The sequence below is a fragment of the Mus pahari genome, chromosome 11 (assembly GCF_900095145.1).
Source record: "Mus pahari chromosome 11, PAHARI_EIJ_v1.1, whole genome shotgun sequence".
NCBI classification, from domain to species: domain Eukaryota; kingdom Metazoa; phylum Chordata; class Mammalia; order Rodentia; family Muridae; genus Mus; species Mus pahari.
Genome location: NC_034600.1, coordinates 1,693,269 through 1,710,618, shown reverse-complemented (window position 1 = coordinate 1,710,618; position 17,350 = coordinate 1,693,269). Strand labels below are relative to the sequence as shown.

General features: G+C 46.6%; 1 protein-coding gene across 1 annotated transcript in view; it reads left to right on the top strand.

Annotated features, from left to right (window-relative positions):
- Nucleotides 1-148: 148 nt before the first annotated feature.
- Nucleotides 149-17,350, top strand: part of Srd5a1 (steroid 5 alpha-reductase 1) — a 37,414-nt gene continuing 20,212 nt past the window's right edge. Inside the window, exons 1-3 of the mRNA XM_021208629.1 lie at nt 149-645; nt 11,278-11,444; nt 17,183-17,284. Coding sequence (XP_021064288.1) covers nt 365-645; nt 11,278-11,444; nt 17,183-17,284 — 550 coding nt within the window. The 5' untranslated portion in view covers nt 149-364. The remainder of the gene's footprint in view (nt 646-11,277; nt 11,445-17,182; nt 17,285-17,350) is intronic.

Here is a 17,350-nt window from a genome sequence, read left to right as displayed (position 1 = left end):
GCAGAAATTTTCGCGAGCCATAGGAGCTCTCAGCCAATGTGTGTAGCTCGCCAAGATTGGGAGGGGGCGAGGCTCTGAGGGGCGGGGCTCTAGACTAAGGCGCCCACCCAGAAGGGGCGGGGCTCCTTGTGTGGGCGGGGTTTTACCCAATCGGGCTCTGGTTTGGATTCCCGGCGGGAGGGTATCTTCTGGTGGTGCTAGCCTGTAGTCCTGTCTCCGCCCGAGCAGGTGGCTCGCCCCTCCCCTGGGCAGGTACACCCTGCAGGAGCGCTGGCCCTAGTGGGCTGCTCTGCGCCCTCCTCCTGGGCTTATATGTGGCTCCACTTGGACACCCGAGCATGGAGCACGCTGCTCGACCTCAGCTATGGAGTTGGATGAGTTGTGCCTACTGGATGCGCTACTCTATCTGGAGGGTTTCATGGCCTTCGTGGCCTTCGTGGTGCTTCAGATGGTGGGCTCTTCCTATGGCCGCTACTCCCCGCTGTGGCCTGGCCGCCGAGTGCCCGCGCGTCCTGCCTGGTTCCTACAGGAGCTGCCTTCAATGATCTGGCCGCTGTATGAGTGCATCCGTCCTGCAGCCGCGCGACTGGGCAACCTGCCTAACCGGGTCCTGCTGGCTATGTTTCTGATCCACTACGTGCAAAGGTAAGTCTTCCCTTCTGCTCTTGCTCCCGAGGGCCCGCGGCTCAGAGACTTAATTCCGAAATACAAAGGATTGTCTAGAGAGGGAGGTAGAAAGGACCGCACAGAGGTGGTGGAAGTTGGTGTCTGGTCAGGGATAGTGGCACAGTGGTCCGGATTTCTTCTCTGGCCATCTGCAGACTCCGCCCTAAGGAGTATCTGCGATGTCATCCAAGCTGCATTTCTACTGTTTCCCCTTGGGGAATCTATCCCTGGTAGCCTGTCCCATAGCCAGGTGACCTAGCTTCAGCTTGCTGACAACCTACTCTGGAACCACTGTGGACCCCGAATGTGGACTTGAGCAATTTCAGAGATGTTTTGCTTTCTCTGTGTGAGAGGGTATGAATCTTTCCCAGGAAGTGTTATGTGAAAAATGTTTTAATGACCGCCTCAAGTCTTTGAGTTTTCTAATAAACTGGACTGGACTGTCTCTAGGTCTTATCTTTAACTGACCCAACATTTATAAATAACGTTTAAATGTTTTCATCTAGATTCTGAAAAGTGCACGATTAAAAAAAAAAAAGATGCCTCTATATCTAAGGAAGTTGAGTTCTGTGACATTTCGGACATGGGAAAGTCTCTTATCCTCTCTGATCCTAAAGTATTCATTTCCTCGAGAGGCTGGGAGAATTCAATGTTGTGTTAATAGCAGTTAGGAGGAAGAATGACTTCCTAGATCTAATACCCAAAGTCCACTGTGTCCGCTATGGTACAGGAGTTGATTGATTGATTGATTGATTATTTGCTGTTTTGTTTTGTTTGTCTTTTCAAGACTGAGTTTCTCTGTGTAACAACCTGGCTGTCCTGAAATTCACTTTATAGACCAGACTGGTCTTGAACTTTCAGAGTTCCACTTGCCTCTGCCTCGTGAATGCTGGGATTAAAGGCATGCACCGCCACCATGCAGGGCTGGGGAGTTGATTTGATGTGTCTCTTGTCAGTATTAATGCAGGCTCTTTATATGGGGGCACAATCAACATACAAGGAAGACTGAGTTCTATGTACCCCAAATTGTTAGAGTATTCCAGAAGCTGAGGAGATGGCGGGGGGGGGGGGGATAGCCGTTCAAGCCCAAGGACTTGAGTTTGCATCCCACACAAGGTTCTGCAATACCAGTGCCCCTCTAGGGAAGTGAATGGCAGCGATGAGAGCACCCCTGAGGCTCAGGGGCTAGGTAAGACGGTGGTATACACAGCAGTGAACAATAGGTAGAAGGCAAATACCGACAGCCAAGGGTGTCTTCTGACCCACATACATGCATCTTTTCTGTGGCATATGTGCCTCTCTCTATCTCTTTCTCTTTCTCTTTCTCTCTCCCTACATCCCTTCCTTCCTCCCTCCCTCTCACACACAGACATACCCAAGTACAAAAAAAGATATGGTCTATGAAACAAAGCTGTTATCAGATTGCTTGGTTTATTCTTATGAAAGGCCGGGACCTTACTGCTGTCTGAATATCCACTGAACTCCTGTTCACAGAAGTATCTCCATCAGAACGCCAGAATTTGTGTCTGTGTGTATCTCCAATGGATAAAAGCAGGTCCTGCAAGGCAAAGTGCTAGAGATATGTCAGTCTAAATTACAAATTCCAGAGATTCCCTTTGGACTGAGAATGTGGGACAGACAGTGGCAGACCAATCCCTTAAGATGTGCAGTGAAAGCTCTGCGAAGGGAGGCGCTCTGTCCCTAGCACTGAGAGAAGGGAGGTGACTCACAGACTATTTGAATAAGAACGAATATGCTGTATTGGATTGTACAGCCAAAAAGATTGCCAAAAGCAGCCTATGGATTACATACAGTATTTTGAAGCTAATCACTTGGCTTAAAGAGTTATGAGGGGTGGGTATAGGGTCGACAGTCTTAAGGTTAAACAGACATCCTTGTAGAAGTTATTTTTGGTGTGAGGTTGTGGTGACCGTTGCTCAAGGTTCTGGTGCTGGCAGAGTCTGGGGAGAGATAAATCTTGTCAGGAACACATACGTGCGTTCAAGCCTCCCTGTGACTGCTTATTGGCTTTATCTGTCATTAGTACTTGATGAAAGTGATTCTTATTTGAACAGCTGTCACCTTTTCCCCTTTTGATGGAGTCCTTTCCTCTGAAGTCTGCTGATCTTGTCCTATGAACAAGGGATGGTTACTGGAAATCAGTGTTCACAAGCGCCCTTATCTCAGGCACACAAACAGGGGAAGCTTAGAAGGAGCAGTCCTCATGAGCCCCCTGCGAGGCTCTTTTCACTGTTTCGAAGGCACTAAGCAACCCACAGCGCTGGTTCTTACACCATCTTGTTAAAATCTGTGTGTTTGCAGAAGCTTATCATACAGTAGGTACAGAGTTCAGAATGAGGCACAGAGGCAAATTCAGGTCTGTCCCAGGAAGCATGCCTTAGAGATAAGCAATAGAATAAGTCGGAGGACCAGTGGGGATGAGCTGAGACCAGTTGGAACCGTCAGACTTGACCTCTCGATTCACGGACTGGGGTCTCAGTTCCCCCCAGAGCTTCATACAGGCATAACATGTGACATTAGTCCCAGTACTAATATCTAGCAGTGAGAATACATGTATCCCAAATGTGTGCAGCATAGGTGTGTTCCTAGCATGCTTCGCAGGCGTGCCACCTGCTCAGCTCCCTGGTAGCCTGATTCATCCTTAGTTCTACTTTGTTTCGTCCCATTCTGGTGCAATCCAGCCATTCAACCAGGGAGGGGGGATCACCCTATCACACAGAATTCTTTCTCATACAAAAATAACCCATTGTTCTATTTAAGTTTTCTTACCCAAAACTCAGCCTTATAGCTATCATCCTCTCCGGGGCCATCTCTTCTATTTGACAGTTCCTTTCCACCTTGCTTATATTTTCTCTTTACCTTCATATCTTGTGAATAATCTTATTTGTTAAACCCTCCAAGAGAGACAAAAGTCAGTCTACCCCTCACTAAACGAACACATCTTACGTTCTCCTTCTCATTTTCCTACCTAGCCCCAAACCCTTCCATTTGATTTTTTTTCTTGTTCCCTGTATAGATGACACTTAATGACACAGGGCTGGTGGAGACAAAAGTGGCCACAGTTGAAATTCTCTCATAGACCCAGTATTTACTGCAGATACGTGTTTGATCATTGGGAAGTTGTTTAGAGTGGCCATGCATATTGCTACATAATAAATAGTTCTTTGCATGGAATTTAATAAGCCCGGGGCACCTAAATTTACATTTAGCTATTGGTATTTCAGAGATTTCACTTAACTTGGAAATTACTAAATTCTGGGTGTCCCACAGGCATAAAGAATTGAATTTGATCCCCAGGGGAGGAGAAAGAGAGAGGATGAAAATGAACATGGAAATGGAGAGAAATAAGTCCATCTCACTCAGACTTTATCGGAGTATTATATAATTTGGTATAACTTTGTATTTTCAAACTATATGGGTGTGATGATATACTTACTCCTTTAATCTCAGCACTCTGGGTTTGAACCCAGAGACCCCGAAAAAACATTTTTTTCAACTTACAAGGAAAATTCACCTTATTTATTTATGTATTTACTTATTTATTTTTGGTTTTCTGAGACAGGGTTTCTCTGGGTAGCCCTAGCGGTCCTGGAACTCACTCTGTAGTCCAGGCCTTGAACTCAAGAGATCCACCTGCCTCTATGTCCTCCTGAGTGCTGGGATTAAAGGCCTATGCCACCATGCCTGGCTGCACGGTTCATTAATCTATCTTAGTTAGGGTTTCCATTGCTGTGAAGACATACCTGGAACAGGGCAACTCTAATAAAGGAAACCATTTAGTTGAGGCTGGCTTACATTTTCAGGGTTTTAGTTCATTGTGGTCATGGCGGGATGCAGGCAGACATGATGCTGGAGAAGGAGCCGAGAGTCGACCCAAAGGCAGTAGAAAGAGACTGTGTCACCGGACATAGCTCGAGTATACGAGACCTCAAAACCTGTCCTACAGTGACACACTTCTCCAACAAGGTCACAGCTCCTAAGAGTGCCACTCACTGTGGGGCCCATAGACTCATTCACTATTCAAGCCACTCCAGTCTCATCTACAATTACCTAACTTCATTAAGTGTCATACCTAGATCACCTGTGAAAAGTGAGCTATCAAAGAGTCACCATCTCAAGTTCAAAGTCAACCTGGGCTGCCTAGTGGGACCCTGTCACAAGAAAACAAAGAACATACAGTGCTGTGCTGGGTGGTCCTTTTGAAGCGAAAGGTTATTTGTAAAATCAAGCGTATTAGTGAAAGTTCCCCTTCCCGGGAGCAAGGAAGCCGCTGAGAAGCCTGAGAAGCGCTGTTCTTTTGATAGACAAGCCCTGAGGGAGTTAAGGCGCACAGGGCAGAGAGGGGAATCCCTTCTTACCTGCCTCAGAGAGAAGGCCTGAGGACACAGGCCTGCAGCCAGGTTGTCCCTAACTTGACAATCTCCCAGCCTTCCTAGTGGCAGAAGGCTGAGTGAGAGATTGTCAAGAGGAAGAAAAGCAGGGCTCTGAGAATGTGATGAGGGACATGTCTGCTGAAGTGACCCTGACTTACTGGGAGGGAGACGCATGGAGATGCATGGAGATGCATGCATCTTTGCTCCCTGGTGCCCCAGCCCTGGAGAAACCAGAGTAGTATCTCCTTTCCCTGGAAGCCAGACATACTAGGAAGCCTCAGGTGACATGTCTGTCTCTCTGTGTAGCAAGTGAGGAGCCCAGAATCAACTATGAGGTTGGACACAGGGAAGGCAGCGTATTCTAGTCTGGCAGTATTTTCCCTTCTCTAGACAGGATTTCTCTCTGTAGCCCTGGCTGCCTGGAACTTGATCTCTAGACCAGACTGACCTTGAACTCAGAGATCCACCTGCCTCTGCCTACTGAGTGCTGGGACTAAAGGCAATTACCCCCAACAACGCCGCCAAGCTTGGTCTGGGGTTCTAGCAGTTGTTTGTTTTTAAGCTTTTATTAATAAATGCTTCCAAAATGTTTTCTTTTTAAAAACTATATATGAAAAGCTAGAGCCCTTGGTAGCAGACACTGCCTTGTACTCTCAGCTGCACATTTGCTTTTAGAGGCTCATGCTTGAGATCTTACACCCCTCACAGATGCGGAGAGCTCTTCCTGGCCAGCCAGACAAGGGAAAGAAAACATGCTGGGAATCCCGAGCACATCTCTCAGTTTGCCGACAAACTTCAGAACGCTTCGCTCATCAGATTTGCTTAAAACCTGGAATAAAGGAGATTTGGGTTAAATACTATTTAAGGAATGTTCTGCCTGCACGTATGTCTTGTCTGCACCTCACGGATGTAGTACAGAAGGTGTCAGGTACCCCAAAACAAATGAGGGAGGGCTGCAAGCTTCCACGTGGATGGACCTCTGAACCATCCAGCCCCTTCATTACTGTTAACCGTGTTGGTTTGGTTGAGCAATAGTTTTGTAAGTCAGCCCTTAGTTGAGTTGCATAAAGGATTTTTGCCTTAAAACACAATTCGCAACAGGTGTGCCCGTGTAACACACAAACATTCTTGTTTTAGAATATGTATTAACTGTGCATCAGAAAAACACTGATGTCAACATATCCATTCATTAAAAGGACTGAACCCAACTTATATTTCTGACAAAAAGGGACAAGTTTCAGCTTTGGGCTTTTTATTTTCCTTAATAAGTAATCAACCAAAACAAATCATTTGGGCTAAAACAGGTGCCATAGCAGCATGCTTTGTTTGGTTCTTTGACACAGGATCTCATTGTGAAGCCCAGGCTGGCCTTACACTTTGGATCCTCCTGTCTGCTGGGGGTGCAAGCCCGCCCCGCTTTGCCTGCCTGCCTGCCTGCCTGCCTGCCTGCTTGTTCTCTCTTTCTTTAAATTACTGTTTCACCTTCTTTCAATGCTTTCTGAATTTAGGGATACACACTTACTGGTTTACATTTTAGGTAGGCCTATTGGGGAAATCTGCACATAATCCCTTGGAATTTAGTAACAGAATTTCTTAGTTTCCAATGGACTAGTCAGTGCAGGTGGGAGGCATCTTAAAGTGTTGTTGGCAGAGTTTTTTGGGTTCACCACCCTAAGCTATGGGTGGTGAAGCCAGTCAAACTAATATACTTATTCCCCCTTTGGAAATATAACAAGCAGAGAGGGCCCAAAGGAGAAGACACACACGTTTGGGGACAACAAGAAAATAGCAGCACAGTCACAGGTTCTGCACATCCAAGAGAGTTGTGGTCAGGTGGGTGGGCTTTGCAAAGGCTACTGAGGAGAGAATCTCAGAAAGTGTTTTGAGCCAGCAATCCCTGACCCAGAGGATCAGTAGTAAAGGTGGTATCTACCCAAAACACAGCACTTACCTATTTATTACTTTTCTGTCGATTTGAGAAAAAGAGGGCTAGCAAGGAAGCTCACAGAAGGAAGTGACTAGGCTGTACGAGTCCATCCCAGGCACGATGGCAGACAGCTGAGAGCTCATGCTTCAGATCGAAAGCAGGAAACAGAATGGCCTCCAGCAGCACATCCCTAACCTCTGGAAACTGTTACCAGTGTCCCTTCAGCAAGGCCATATCTCCTAAGTGTCCCCAAACAGGAAGCCAAACCTTCACATGCTAGGCTACGGGAGACATCGTGTTCAAACTACCACAGCCAAGTTGTGAAAAACACCTCGTAGAGGCGATCGTCTGTTCATCTGTTTTGTTTGTTTTGTAAGGTGGCTATTGTGCAAGCCACACTTCCAGCAGAGCCTTTACCAAGTACTTGTTCACAGGCACACATTCAACAGACCTATTCTCCCTCCGTACCTTCCACATTTAGCTACCTGCACTTTCACTGCTATTTGTGTTTGGCAGTTTTAGTGTCCCACTGAATGGCCCCGGCCTGCTTGGAACTTGATATGTACAACAGGCTCAACAAGCTGGCCTGGAACTCACAGAAATCCTCCTGCCTCTGCCTGCAGAGTGCTGAGATTAAAGGCGTGTGCTGCCACACTTGGCTTGTTTTGTTTTGTGTGTTTGTTTTTCTTCAGTAGAGTTTGACAAACAGCGCATTCCGAGTCTGCCTGCTATCACAGGGCTATCCCAACACCATCCTTTCTTGGGATAAATGCCTACAGGATTTCCCACCAATGGCATGGAGCTGTTTCTTCCTGGTGCCTTACCATGAAGGACTGGCATTCGCAATAAATAGTCTACTGCCTGAAGCTCACACAGTTCTGGCACATCCGAGGGCTTGATGCTTGCTGAGAGGTTGTTTCACCTTTCATGCATGCAGGCCTGTCTGTGTGCGTCGTCTTCTTCCAGGCTTCATGCCAGTGAAGAGCTTCTGAAAATGAGGATAGAAACAGAGGCAGTGTAAGATTTCGCTAGCATTCTGGGTCCAAGCCTTTGGGGTTTGAAATGCCAGGATTGATTGCAGGTGAGTGACAGAACAGAGGCAGCCCTGCAAATGCAAAGGCGACTTCCAGAGTGGCAGGGGGCGAGCAAACCCTTTTGTAGGGAGGAGAGCCTGAGAGGCTCAGCCGGGTGACCACCTCGGGCTGCTAAGTTTGGGGACTGGTGGCACTAGAGTCCTGATATCAGTGGCTTCATTTATTTATTTGTTTTTATTCTATTTCAGTTAGAATTTAACTAACTTTAATTAATTAACTTTAATTAAATTAAATTGGCATTCAAAATAATGAGCAGTTGCATGACCACTCTGTTGGTCATCCTTCTCCGCTTGCCTCCCCCATCCCTCTACCTCCTTCCCCCCTCCCCTCCCTGCCCCTTTCCTTTTCTCAATCTCTCCTTCTGTTTCCATGTCCCATCTGTTCTGCTATCTTTTTATTTCAAGTGTCCCATCAATATCTTTCCCCCTCCTCAAAGTCCCCACTCTAGTTTTGGGACCTGTACCAGTTCAATGTGTGTGTGTGTGTGTGTGTGTGTGTGTGTGTATATATATATATATATATATATATATATATATATATATATATAATTTAATATGTATATATCATTATTTAATATGTGTATAATTATACATTATACATATATATATGTATATATGTATGTCTGTATATAATATATAATATAATTTTATATATTAAGATATAATATATATATGTGATCCATCCATGAGAAAGAATATGCAGTATTTGTATCACTGACTCTTGCTTGTTTTGCTTAACACAAAGATCTCCAGTTCTGTCCTCTTTCCTGCAAAAGCCACAACTCAGTTTCTGAGTGGAAAACTCCTCCAAAGCCCTTGTATTGCCAGGTGCGGTTTGTATGTGTGGTGGAGGCTGTGGGGGAGGGAGAGGTTCATGTCACTAGACACATAGCGCATTGAAGTTTTCCCAGTAGAAAAGATAAGCAGTTTCCATTTGCCCCCGGGCATCTTATTTATTTATTAAATGGTCATTCGAACTGTTTCAGCAAGTCCTGGAAGTACACCAGGGTGGAAACAGCATTAAATGATGCTAAGAGACCATTGCAGCCACTCTGGCAAACTCTCCCTTGTTGGTACAGGTTGTTGTGGGTGACACAAGACTGAACGAGAGAGCAGAAGAGAACAGGGTCCCATGGGCAAGGCCCGGAAGTGGTGCTAACAGGTCCAGCCTGGCTCCTGTGTGACTGCACCACCGCCATGGGAATGGGAACCTGGTATGGTGCTGACAACTAGGGAGAAGAGGAGAGGCAGACGTGGCTGGGAGGTAGCAAGAATAATGAATGGCAATTGCCTGTACTCTTTGGAGAGTCTCTTGGACTACCTTGACCAACAACTTTCCCATGCTTGGCCATGGGGGCTTTCTTAGGTAGTCTGTGGCTCTCAAGGCAAGCAAGCCACACAACTGCCAATAGCAGTCTATGGTATGCAGCTCCAGTGGTATACTTGAAAAGTTCATGTAATTCAGTTTGGCCCATTCCTTGGTATGCATATTCCATAATATGACCTTGCAGATGCATTGAATATTGGATGGCAACTCCTGAGTACCCAAAGAGATTAAAAAAAAAAAAAAAAGTAGATTCCAGCTCACGAAAAACTAGCAGAGGCATAGCCTGAGTGTGGAAATTATGTCCATTGCAAGTTTATGTGATAATGTAGATTTTGTGTTGAATTTTGGGCACCGTGGAAAGCAGTTGACATGACTTTAGATCCCAGTAACCTTGACATTAATCTGTGGTATGTTTGCACATTGATGCAGAACATTGCCTCTGAAGTTCCTGATGAATCATGGAGATAGTTATCAAGTCTGCAGAGAAGCTGTTCCCAGAAGCCCCGCAGAGCTCACCAGGAGTCCTGAGTGCTCTTGTTCAGTGTCTCTGTCTGCTCTGAGCTCAGAGCAGTGTGCGGACCCCTTTCTAAGCCATCAGACTACTGCGCCAGAACATAGCAGCAAGGGCAGCCCATCCCTCGTGCTCAGAGCAAAAGGTGGTAGTGGAGACTGTGGCACACTAGGTTCCTTCCCAATCTGACAGATTTGGGACATCAGAAGCAGTAAGCAAGAGGAACACACAGACAGAGTAGCACTCCACACTCAGAAAGTCCCAGCCAGTACTTGTGACTGGTTCAGAAATTAGCACTGAACGTTAAACCAGATTGGAGAAAACTTGCTGTCTGTGATTCCAACATCCTGGAGAAGTCGCCACCCACAGAGCATTGCCCATCTCCAGAGTGCCATTCATCCCTTAGAAACTCTGTGGCCTTAGCCCAGAGTGGTCAGGCCGTTTAGTAATCTTCTCTGTGTTTTTTTTGTTTTGTTTTGTTTTGTTTTTTGTTTTTCGAGACAGGGTTTCTCTGTATAGCTCTGGCTGTCCTGGAACTCACTTGGTAGACCAGGCTGGCCTCGAACTCAGAAATCCGCCTGCCTCTGCCTCCCGAGTGCTGGGATTAAAGGCCTGCGCCACCAGGCCCTGCTCTTCTCTGTGTTTTAATCATCTTAATTTTCTTTCCTCTTTTTGAACCTTTAATCCTGGGGATCAGCCAGGCAGTGGTGGCACACACCTTTAATCCCAGTACTTGGGAGTCAGAGGCAGGTGGATTTCTGAGTTCAAGGCCAGCCTGGTCCACAGAGTGAGTTCCAGGACAGCCAGGGCTATACAGAGAAACCCTGACTCAAAAACAAAACAAAACAAAACAAATCCTGGGGATTAAACTCAAATTCTTATGTTCATAAGACAAGTACTTTCCCAACCAAGATACCCTTCTGGCCACCTGTAAACTGCATTTTACCAGGCATATTTTCTTCTAAAGTCTTTATATTTCTAATTTATTCCCGTGACTTTGAATGATGTGTGTCTGCCTGTGTGGTGGTGTGCACGTGCTGACAGAGGCCCGGCTTAGGGTTACGTGTCAGGCTGCTTTGGCGGTCGTTTTAGGGTACGGGGATCTGTCTAGTTTTCTCTGAGTCAGTGTATCTGTTTCATGTTCTGTTTGATTGGAATCCTGAATACTATGGCTGGTGGACATGACTGAAACATAATTAGTCCTTCATCTAAAAAAACCCTGGTTTTAGCATAGAGTAAATCCACAGGCATGTGAGCCAAGGGTGCCATCTGTACAGGACAAGCCCAAGCCTTGTAAACCAGTGACCCAGAAGGAGATCCTCCAAGTCTCAAGTTTGTTTCTTCCTTGTGTTTCCCAAGGACTCTGGTTTTCCCGGTTCTGATCAGGGGAGGGAAGCCCACCATGCTGTTCACCTTTGTCTTGGCCTTCCTGTTCTGCACCTTAAATGGCTACTTGCAGAGCCGATACTTGAGCCAGTTTGCGGTGTATGCTGAAGACTGGGTAACCCATCCCTGTTTCCTGACAGGTGAGTACACACAGGTCAGCCCCCTCCTCTCCTGCCTCACAAGCTTCTGTCAGAAAACCCACATTAGAGAGGGAACCACAAGTCTGGCTGGTGACCTCCTCGTCCTCCTCCTCCTCCTCCTCCTCCTCTGGGGGGTCCAAAGAGTGAGGCTGCCTTTGATTGCTCAGGCCAGGACAGGAGGCCTAAGTTAGGGTAGGTACCTGGCTCCTTTTGGTCCTTAAGCACATGGCGTGGTATGGAGAACTTGGAAGGAGCAGCAAGGCACAGCAGGGTGAGGGTGCCTGGAGATGCCATGGCTACTTCTGACACAGCTGTCTGTGGGCCCAGAGCTAGGAATCAAGAATAAGAAGAGGAATCGTTTCTCTTGCTTGCTCACTCGCTCGCTTCTTCGCTCAAATGCTTTTTTTTTTTTAATTTATCTTTTGAGAATTTCATACATGTGTATTGTATTGTTTTTGTTTTTGTTTTTTTAATTTTATGTATGTGAGTACACTGTCGCTCCCTTCAGACACTCCAGAAGAGGGCATCAGATCTCATTACGGATGGCTGTGAGCCACCATGTGGTTGCTGGGACTTGAACTCAGGACCTCTGGAAGAGCAGTCAGTGCTCTTAACTGCTGAGCCATCTCTCCAGCCCCATATATTGTATTTATAATCTTTCCACCCCTGTCTCTCCCCATCCCCCGACTTTCCCATGTCTCCACAACATCCTCTCAGACTCATGACCCCTTTTTCTTTAACTATTGTGACACATGTACACACACACACACACAGGAAATCCACCGAGCATCCACTGTGGCTCACATGTATATGCGTTTGGGGCTAAGCACTTGGGACTGGATGACCTAACATGGAGCCGATCCCTAGAGAAAGTTGATTCTCCCCTCCCAGTGGCCATTGGTCGCCTTCAGCTCTTCATCGTGTAAAATTTCCTCCAGACACGTCGGCCTGCCGGCTGGTGGTGTCTCTTCGTAAGTCTTTGTTTAGGTAACCGTACTGTTGAGACTTCATGGGCGCACCTTCCCTGTCATGTCTAGAAGGTACTGTGTCACAGCAAATGTTCTGGTCCTCTTTATTCTCCCCCTTTCTTGATATTCTCTGAACCTTGTCTGTAGTGGTTGGGTTACAGACATATCGGTTCAAATTGGGCAGTGTGCCCTCAGTTCCCTGCATGGTGAGAGCTGTAGGTCCTGTAACGGACGGCGTCTGCTGCAAGAAGACGCTTCCTTGAAGGGTGAGAGCTGCACTTAGCTAGGTTGGAGCACAGGCTACGTGACCTTAGCTAGGCCTGGGTCTCAGATGAATCAAATGAGTCATTTTTATGTAAATTGTTCTGATCATTCTGATAACATCCTTTCTGCCTGTGGGTGTCGTCACCATCTGAAGCAGCTCCTGGGACAGGCACAGCACATAACCCAGAGGCACCTTTGCAGCTAGTCTGTCAACTGTTTACAGACCTCTTGACTTCCCCGCCATTGAATGGAAGGACCTGGATATAGCAGTGGCGCGCCCAGCAGGAAGGGAGCCAGATCCCTCACCTATATCTAGGTTTCGTACAGTGTTTCCCTCTGTGAGGACACAGGAAGCTGCACGGATAGGTAGTTGTCCTTCAGCTAGTTACTGCCAGAAGCAACATTCTAAGGAGAAACTTCCCCTAGCTGTAAACGTGCTCAGTTTGAAAGATTTGCCGTGGCAAGTAACAGAGAGACGATTCTCTGGGCCGCAGTGATGTACGATGCGGGTGGAAGGGCTTGACCACAGAAGTGCACAGCCTGTTGCAAACTGTCAGTGTGTTCAAGGAGGCTGAGGCAGAGAGAAGGTCGTAAGAGCAAAGTGAAGAGGAGTGTGGAAGGTATTTACAAAGATAGTAACGGTGGTATCGAGCTAGAGGCAGACCTCTTAGAGACGCATCTCCTAGATGGTGCAGTGGCTGCTGGATAGGGCTGAGTAGGGTTCTGGCAGAACCTGTATGGTAGTTCCTACATGAGTATACACATGCTCCCCCCTCTATTATTTCTACATATATACATGCTTGCTCCTCTACTCTACTGATCCTACATGTACACATGCATGCCCCCTGTTCTACTGTTTCTACATGTATATATATGCATGCTCCCTATTCTACTGTTCCTACATGTACACATGCATGCCCCTCACACTCTATTGTTCCTACACACACACATATATATATATATATATATATATATATATATATACATATATATATACATGCATGCCCCATTCTACTATTCCTACATGTACACATGCATGTCCCCCATTCTATTGTTCCTACATGTATATACATGCATGCTTGCTCCTGCTCTACTCTTCCTATGCATACATGCCCCCCACTCTATTGTTTGCCCTCCCCCCCAACACACACACTCTGTTGTTCCCACATGTACATCTGCTTAGTTATTTATTTCAATTAGGTTTGGCAAAAGCTGATCCATTTTAACTCTGGTAATATATCAGTTATTACTCTCCTTACTTTGACAAAATATGAAACAAAGCAGTTGAAGGAAGGAAGGTTTTATTGGGGCTCACGGTTTGAGGGTAGAGCCCATCATGACAGGGAAGGCTCCGCAGCAGGGGAGGGAAGTGGCTGGTCACATTGAATCCACAGTTGGGAAGCAGAGAGAGATGAGGGTTACAGCTCAGCTTGGGTTCTCTTTATTCAGCTCCGGACCTTAGCTGTGGAAGGAGCCACCATATTCAGGGTGGATCTTCCCACCCTAGTTAGAGTGGTAAGGGAAGGAGAGGAGGGGAACAGAACTGAGCTTCAAGAACCTGCCCCAGCCCCCCGAGCCCATGTGCTCCCAGAACGGTCTCAGATGCATCCCCAAGGTTTGCTTCTTCCCCACGAAATGCTCCATTTTCATCCCTGAGCTACACTTGTTACTCCGCCTTTGGAATAGCAAGCAGTAGCCAAGCCACAGCCTGGATACTCTCTTGTCTTAAAATTCCTTCCACTGAGCAAGTGAGGCCACTTCTTTTGAATTCAGCCCCATTCCAGTTCTCAGGATGTAGGCAGACTTTGCCACAGTTTAACATCATAAATGGCTTCTAGCCCAGTTCCTGATATTGTGTTCCCCTCTGGGATAGCATGAAGCAGGTCTCTACTGTCTGTGTTTCTCTTGGGATTCTGGACTTCTGAATTCCCACCAGGATAGGCCAGTAAGTTCTGCTTACATCTTTCTCCAGCTTCTACAGCATGGAGTTCCAACTCCCACTGTGAGCCAGTTAGGAGCGTGGCGGTCAAGGTTACCTTTGCACAGTTGCTTTTTTTTTTTTTTTTTTTTTTTTTTTTTTTTTTTTTGGGGGGGTTTTTTTTTTTTTTTTTTAAGATTTATTTATATGAGTACACTGTAGCTATTTCCAGACACACCAGAAGAAGGCATCAGATCCCTTTACTATGTCACTATGTGAGTCACTATGTGGTTGCTGGGAATTGAACTCAGGACCTCTGGAAGAGCAGTCAGCCCTCTTAACCACTGAGCCATCTCTCCAGCCTGCACCGTTGCTATCTTTGTAAATACCTTCATTTTGCTCTTATAGCAACGCTGTACCCCTCCTTCAAATTAGTTTTGATTGGTTATTTTTCTCCTCCCTGTAACAAAAATCACCATTTGAGATGACAGAGCATCCTGCTAGCATGACCTGGTAGTAAGTGGTCATGCTGTGTCAGCAGTTGGAAGGCAAAGGTCAGTGAACTCTGCTATCAGGCTGGCTTTCTCCTTTTATTTAATCCAGGACCCCAGGCTGTGGAACAGCGCATCTTCTCATTCCAGTTAACCTCTGCAGACGTGTCCAGATGTCTGTCTCCTCTGTGTTTGTGGACCATATCAAGCTGACAATCAGCTTGTAACCATCTTAGATACATTTTTTAAAGGCTTTAAAAAAAATCCCACAAGTTAAATTCAGTGCATGTCTTGGATGAACACAAATGCTAGTTTTCTCCCAATCTCAGCATTGAGTAAAGCTGGTCTCTCAGAAGGGAAATGAGGTAAACACAGGATCCAGACAGTCTGCTTTCCTTTGTGACTATTTAAGAGCCAAATCATGTAGATATAATATCCAAAATCTAAACACAAGAAGAACTAGTGAGTCCACTCTAGATACAGAAAGCCTTATCATGGCATTTAATATGTTTAGGAAAAAAACTTGTTATTTCCAGTGTCAGTGTCAGGCTAAGGAAACCTAGGAGGCCACTCTGAAAGGGTCTGTTTACTACGAGAGGACATTCTGCCACCTGGCAAATTCAACAGTTTCCTGAGTGCACACAGCACTGATAACAGTTGCAACACCATTTGGCCTTCACATTTTTAATATTGCAGAAAAATCAGATTTGCCTTTTGATATCGGAGTAATTTTTTTTATTGTTGTTGCTGATATAAAGCAGAGTTTTGGCATGTTGCCTTTCCCGGTGAAAATAGCCGGTGTGACACGTACACTTTCCGTGATGAGCACTTCTGTGACACGTACACTTTCCGTGATGACCACTTCTGAGAGCCTCTTTCCTAACCTCCATGCAGAAGCAGACATGAATGCATCTTTATTAAAGTCTTGCATGCCGCTCCCTAAAAAAGGAACATTCCTGATGGCTCTAAGAAACAACCCAGGGAGAGAGGCCACAGAGGTGCTGGGTGGGAGCCAGTGAGAGCCGTGTCATTTGTAACCCCTGGGGATGGAAGCTAAGGGGACGAATGGCCAAGTGTCAGAAGAGAGCTGACTCGGGGGCTGGGAGCAGGTTAATGGGGTGAAAGCCAGGGACGTGCACTACAGATCCAGAAGGGAAAGGAAAGAAGAGGAGCAGAGCCACCATCCTAGGATCTATGCTTACTCCCCAGGGGTAAGCTGTGTAGCCAGTAAGCATGTGCCTCTCCTCTTATGGAGGGGAGGCTTTGAGCATTTCCTCATGCAGTTTTCTAGAGGAAAAGGGGAGATAAACCTACGTGCAGGCTAGTTCCCTGTCCAGATCATATGTGCAGGCTCGTTTCCTGCTCAGGTCATACGTGCAGGCTAGTTCCCTGTCCAGGTCATACGTGCAGACTATTTCCCCTGACCAGGTCATACGTGCAGGCTAGTTCCCCCATCCAGGTCATACGTGCAGGCTAGTTCCCCTGTCCAGGTCATATGTGCAGGCTATTTTCCCCATCCAGGTCATACGTGCAGGCTATTTCCCCCATCCAGGTCATATGTGCAGGCTAGTTCCCCTGTCCAGGTCATACGTGCAGGCTATTTCCCNGGTCATATGTGCAGGCTAGTTCCCCTGTCCAGGTCATACGTGCAGGCTATTTCCCCCATCCAGGTCATACGTGCAGGCTATTTCCCCCATCCAGGCCATACGTGCAGGCTAGTTCCCCTGTCCAGGTCATACGTGCAGGCTATTTCCCCCATCCATTCATACGTGCAGGCTACTTCCCCTGTCCAGGTCATATGTGCAGGCTAGTTCCCCTGTCCAGGTCATAAGTCCTGTTTTCTGTTCCTGTCATGGTAAAAACACAGGTTGAGACCACAAATGAGGTCAGAGTGTTTTGGGTAGAATGGCTGTCCATAGCATGCTCAAGGAAGCAGCCTACTGCTACCACTGGCACTGGTGCATGTGGCGTGGCTGCCAGCCACTGCTCACACACAGGCTGACATCAGTACAAAGGATCACAGTGTGCTGTTTAGCTGAGCATGGCTTTCCTAAGTCCTGCCAGTTATTAACTATAATCATCTTGTTTATTCTTCAGGCTTTGCCCTGTGGTTAGTGGGCATGGTGATAAATATCCACTCAGACCACATCCTGAGGAATCTGAGAAAACCAGGGGAAACTGGATACAAAATACCCAGGGGTAAGTATAGAGGGGGAAACTGGATACAAAATACCCAGGGGTAAGTATAGAGGGGGAAACTGGATA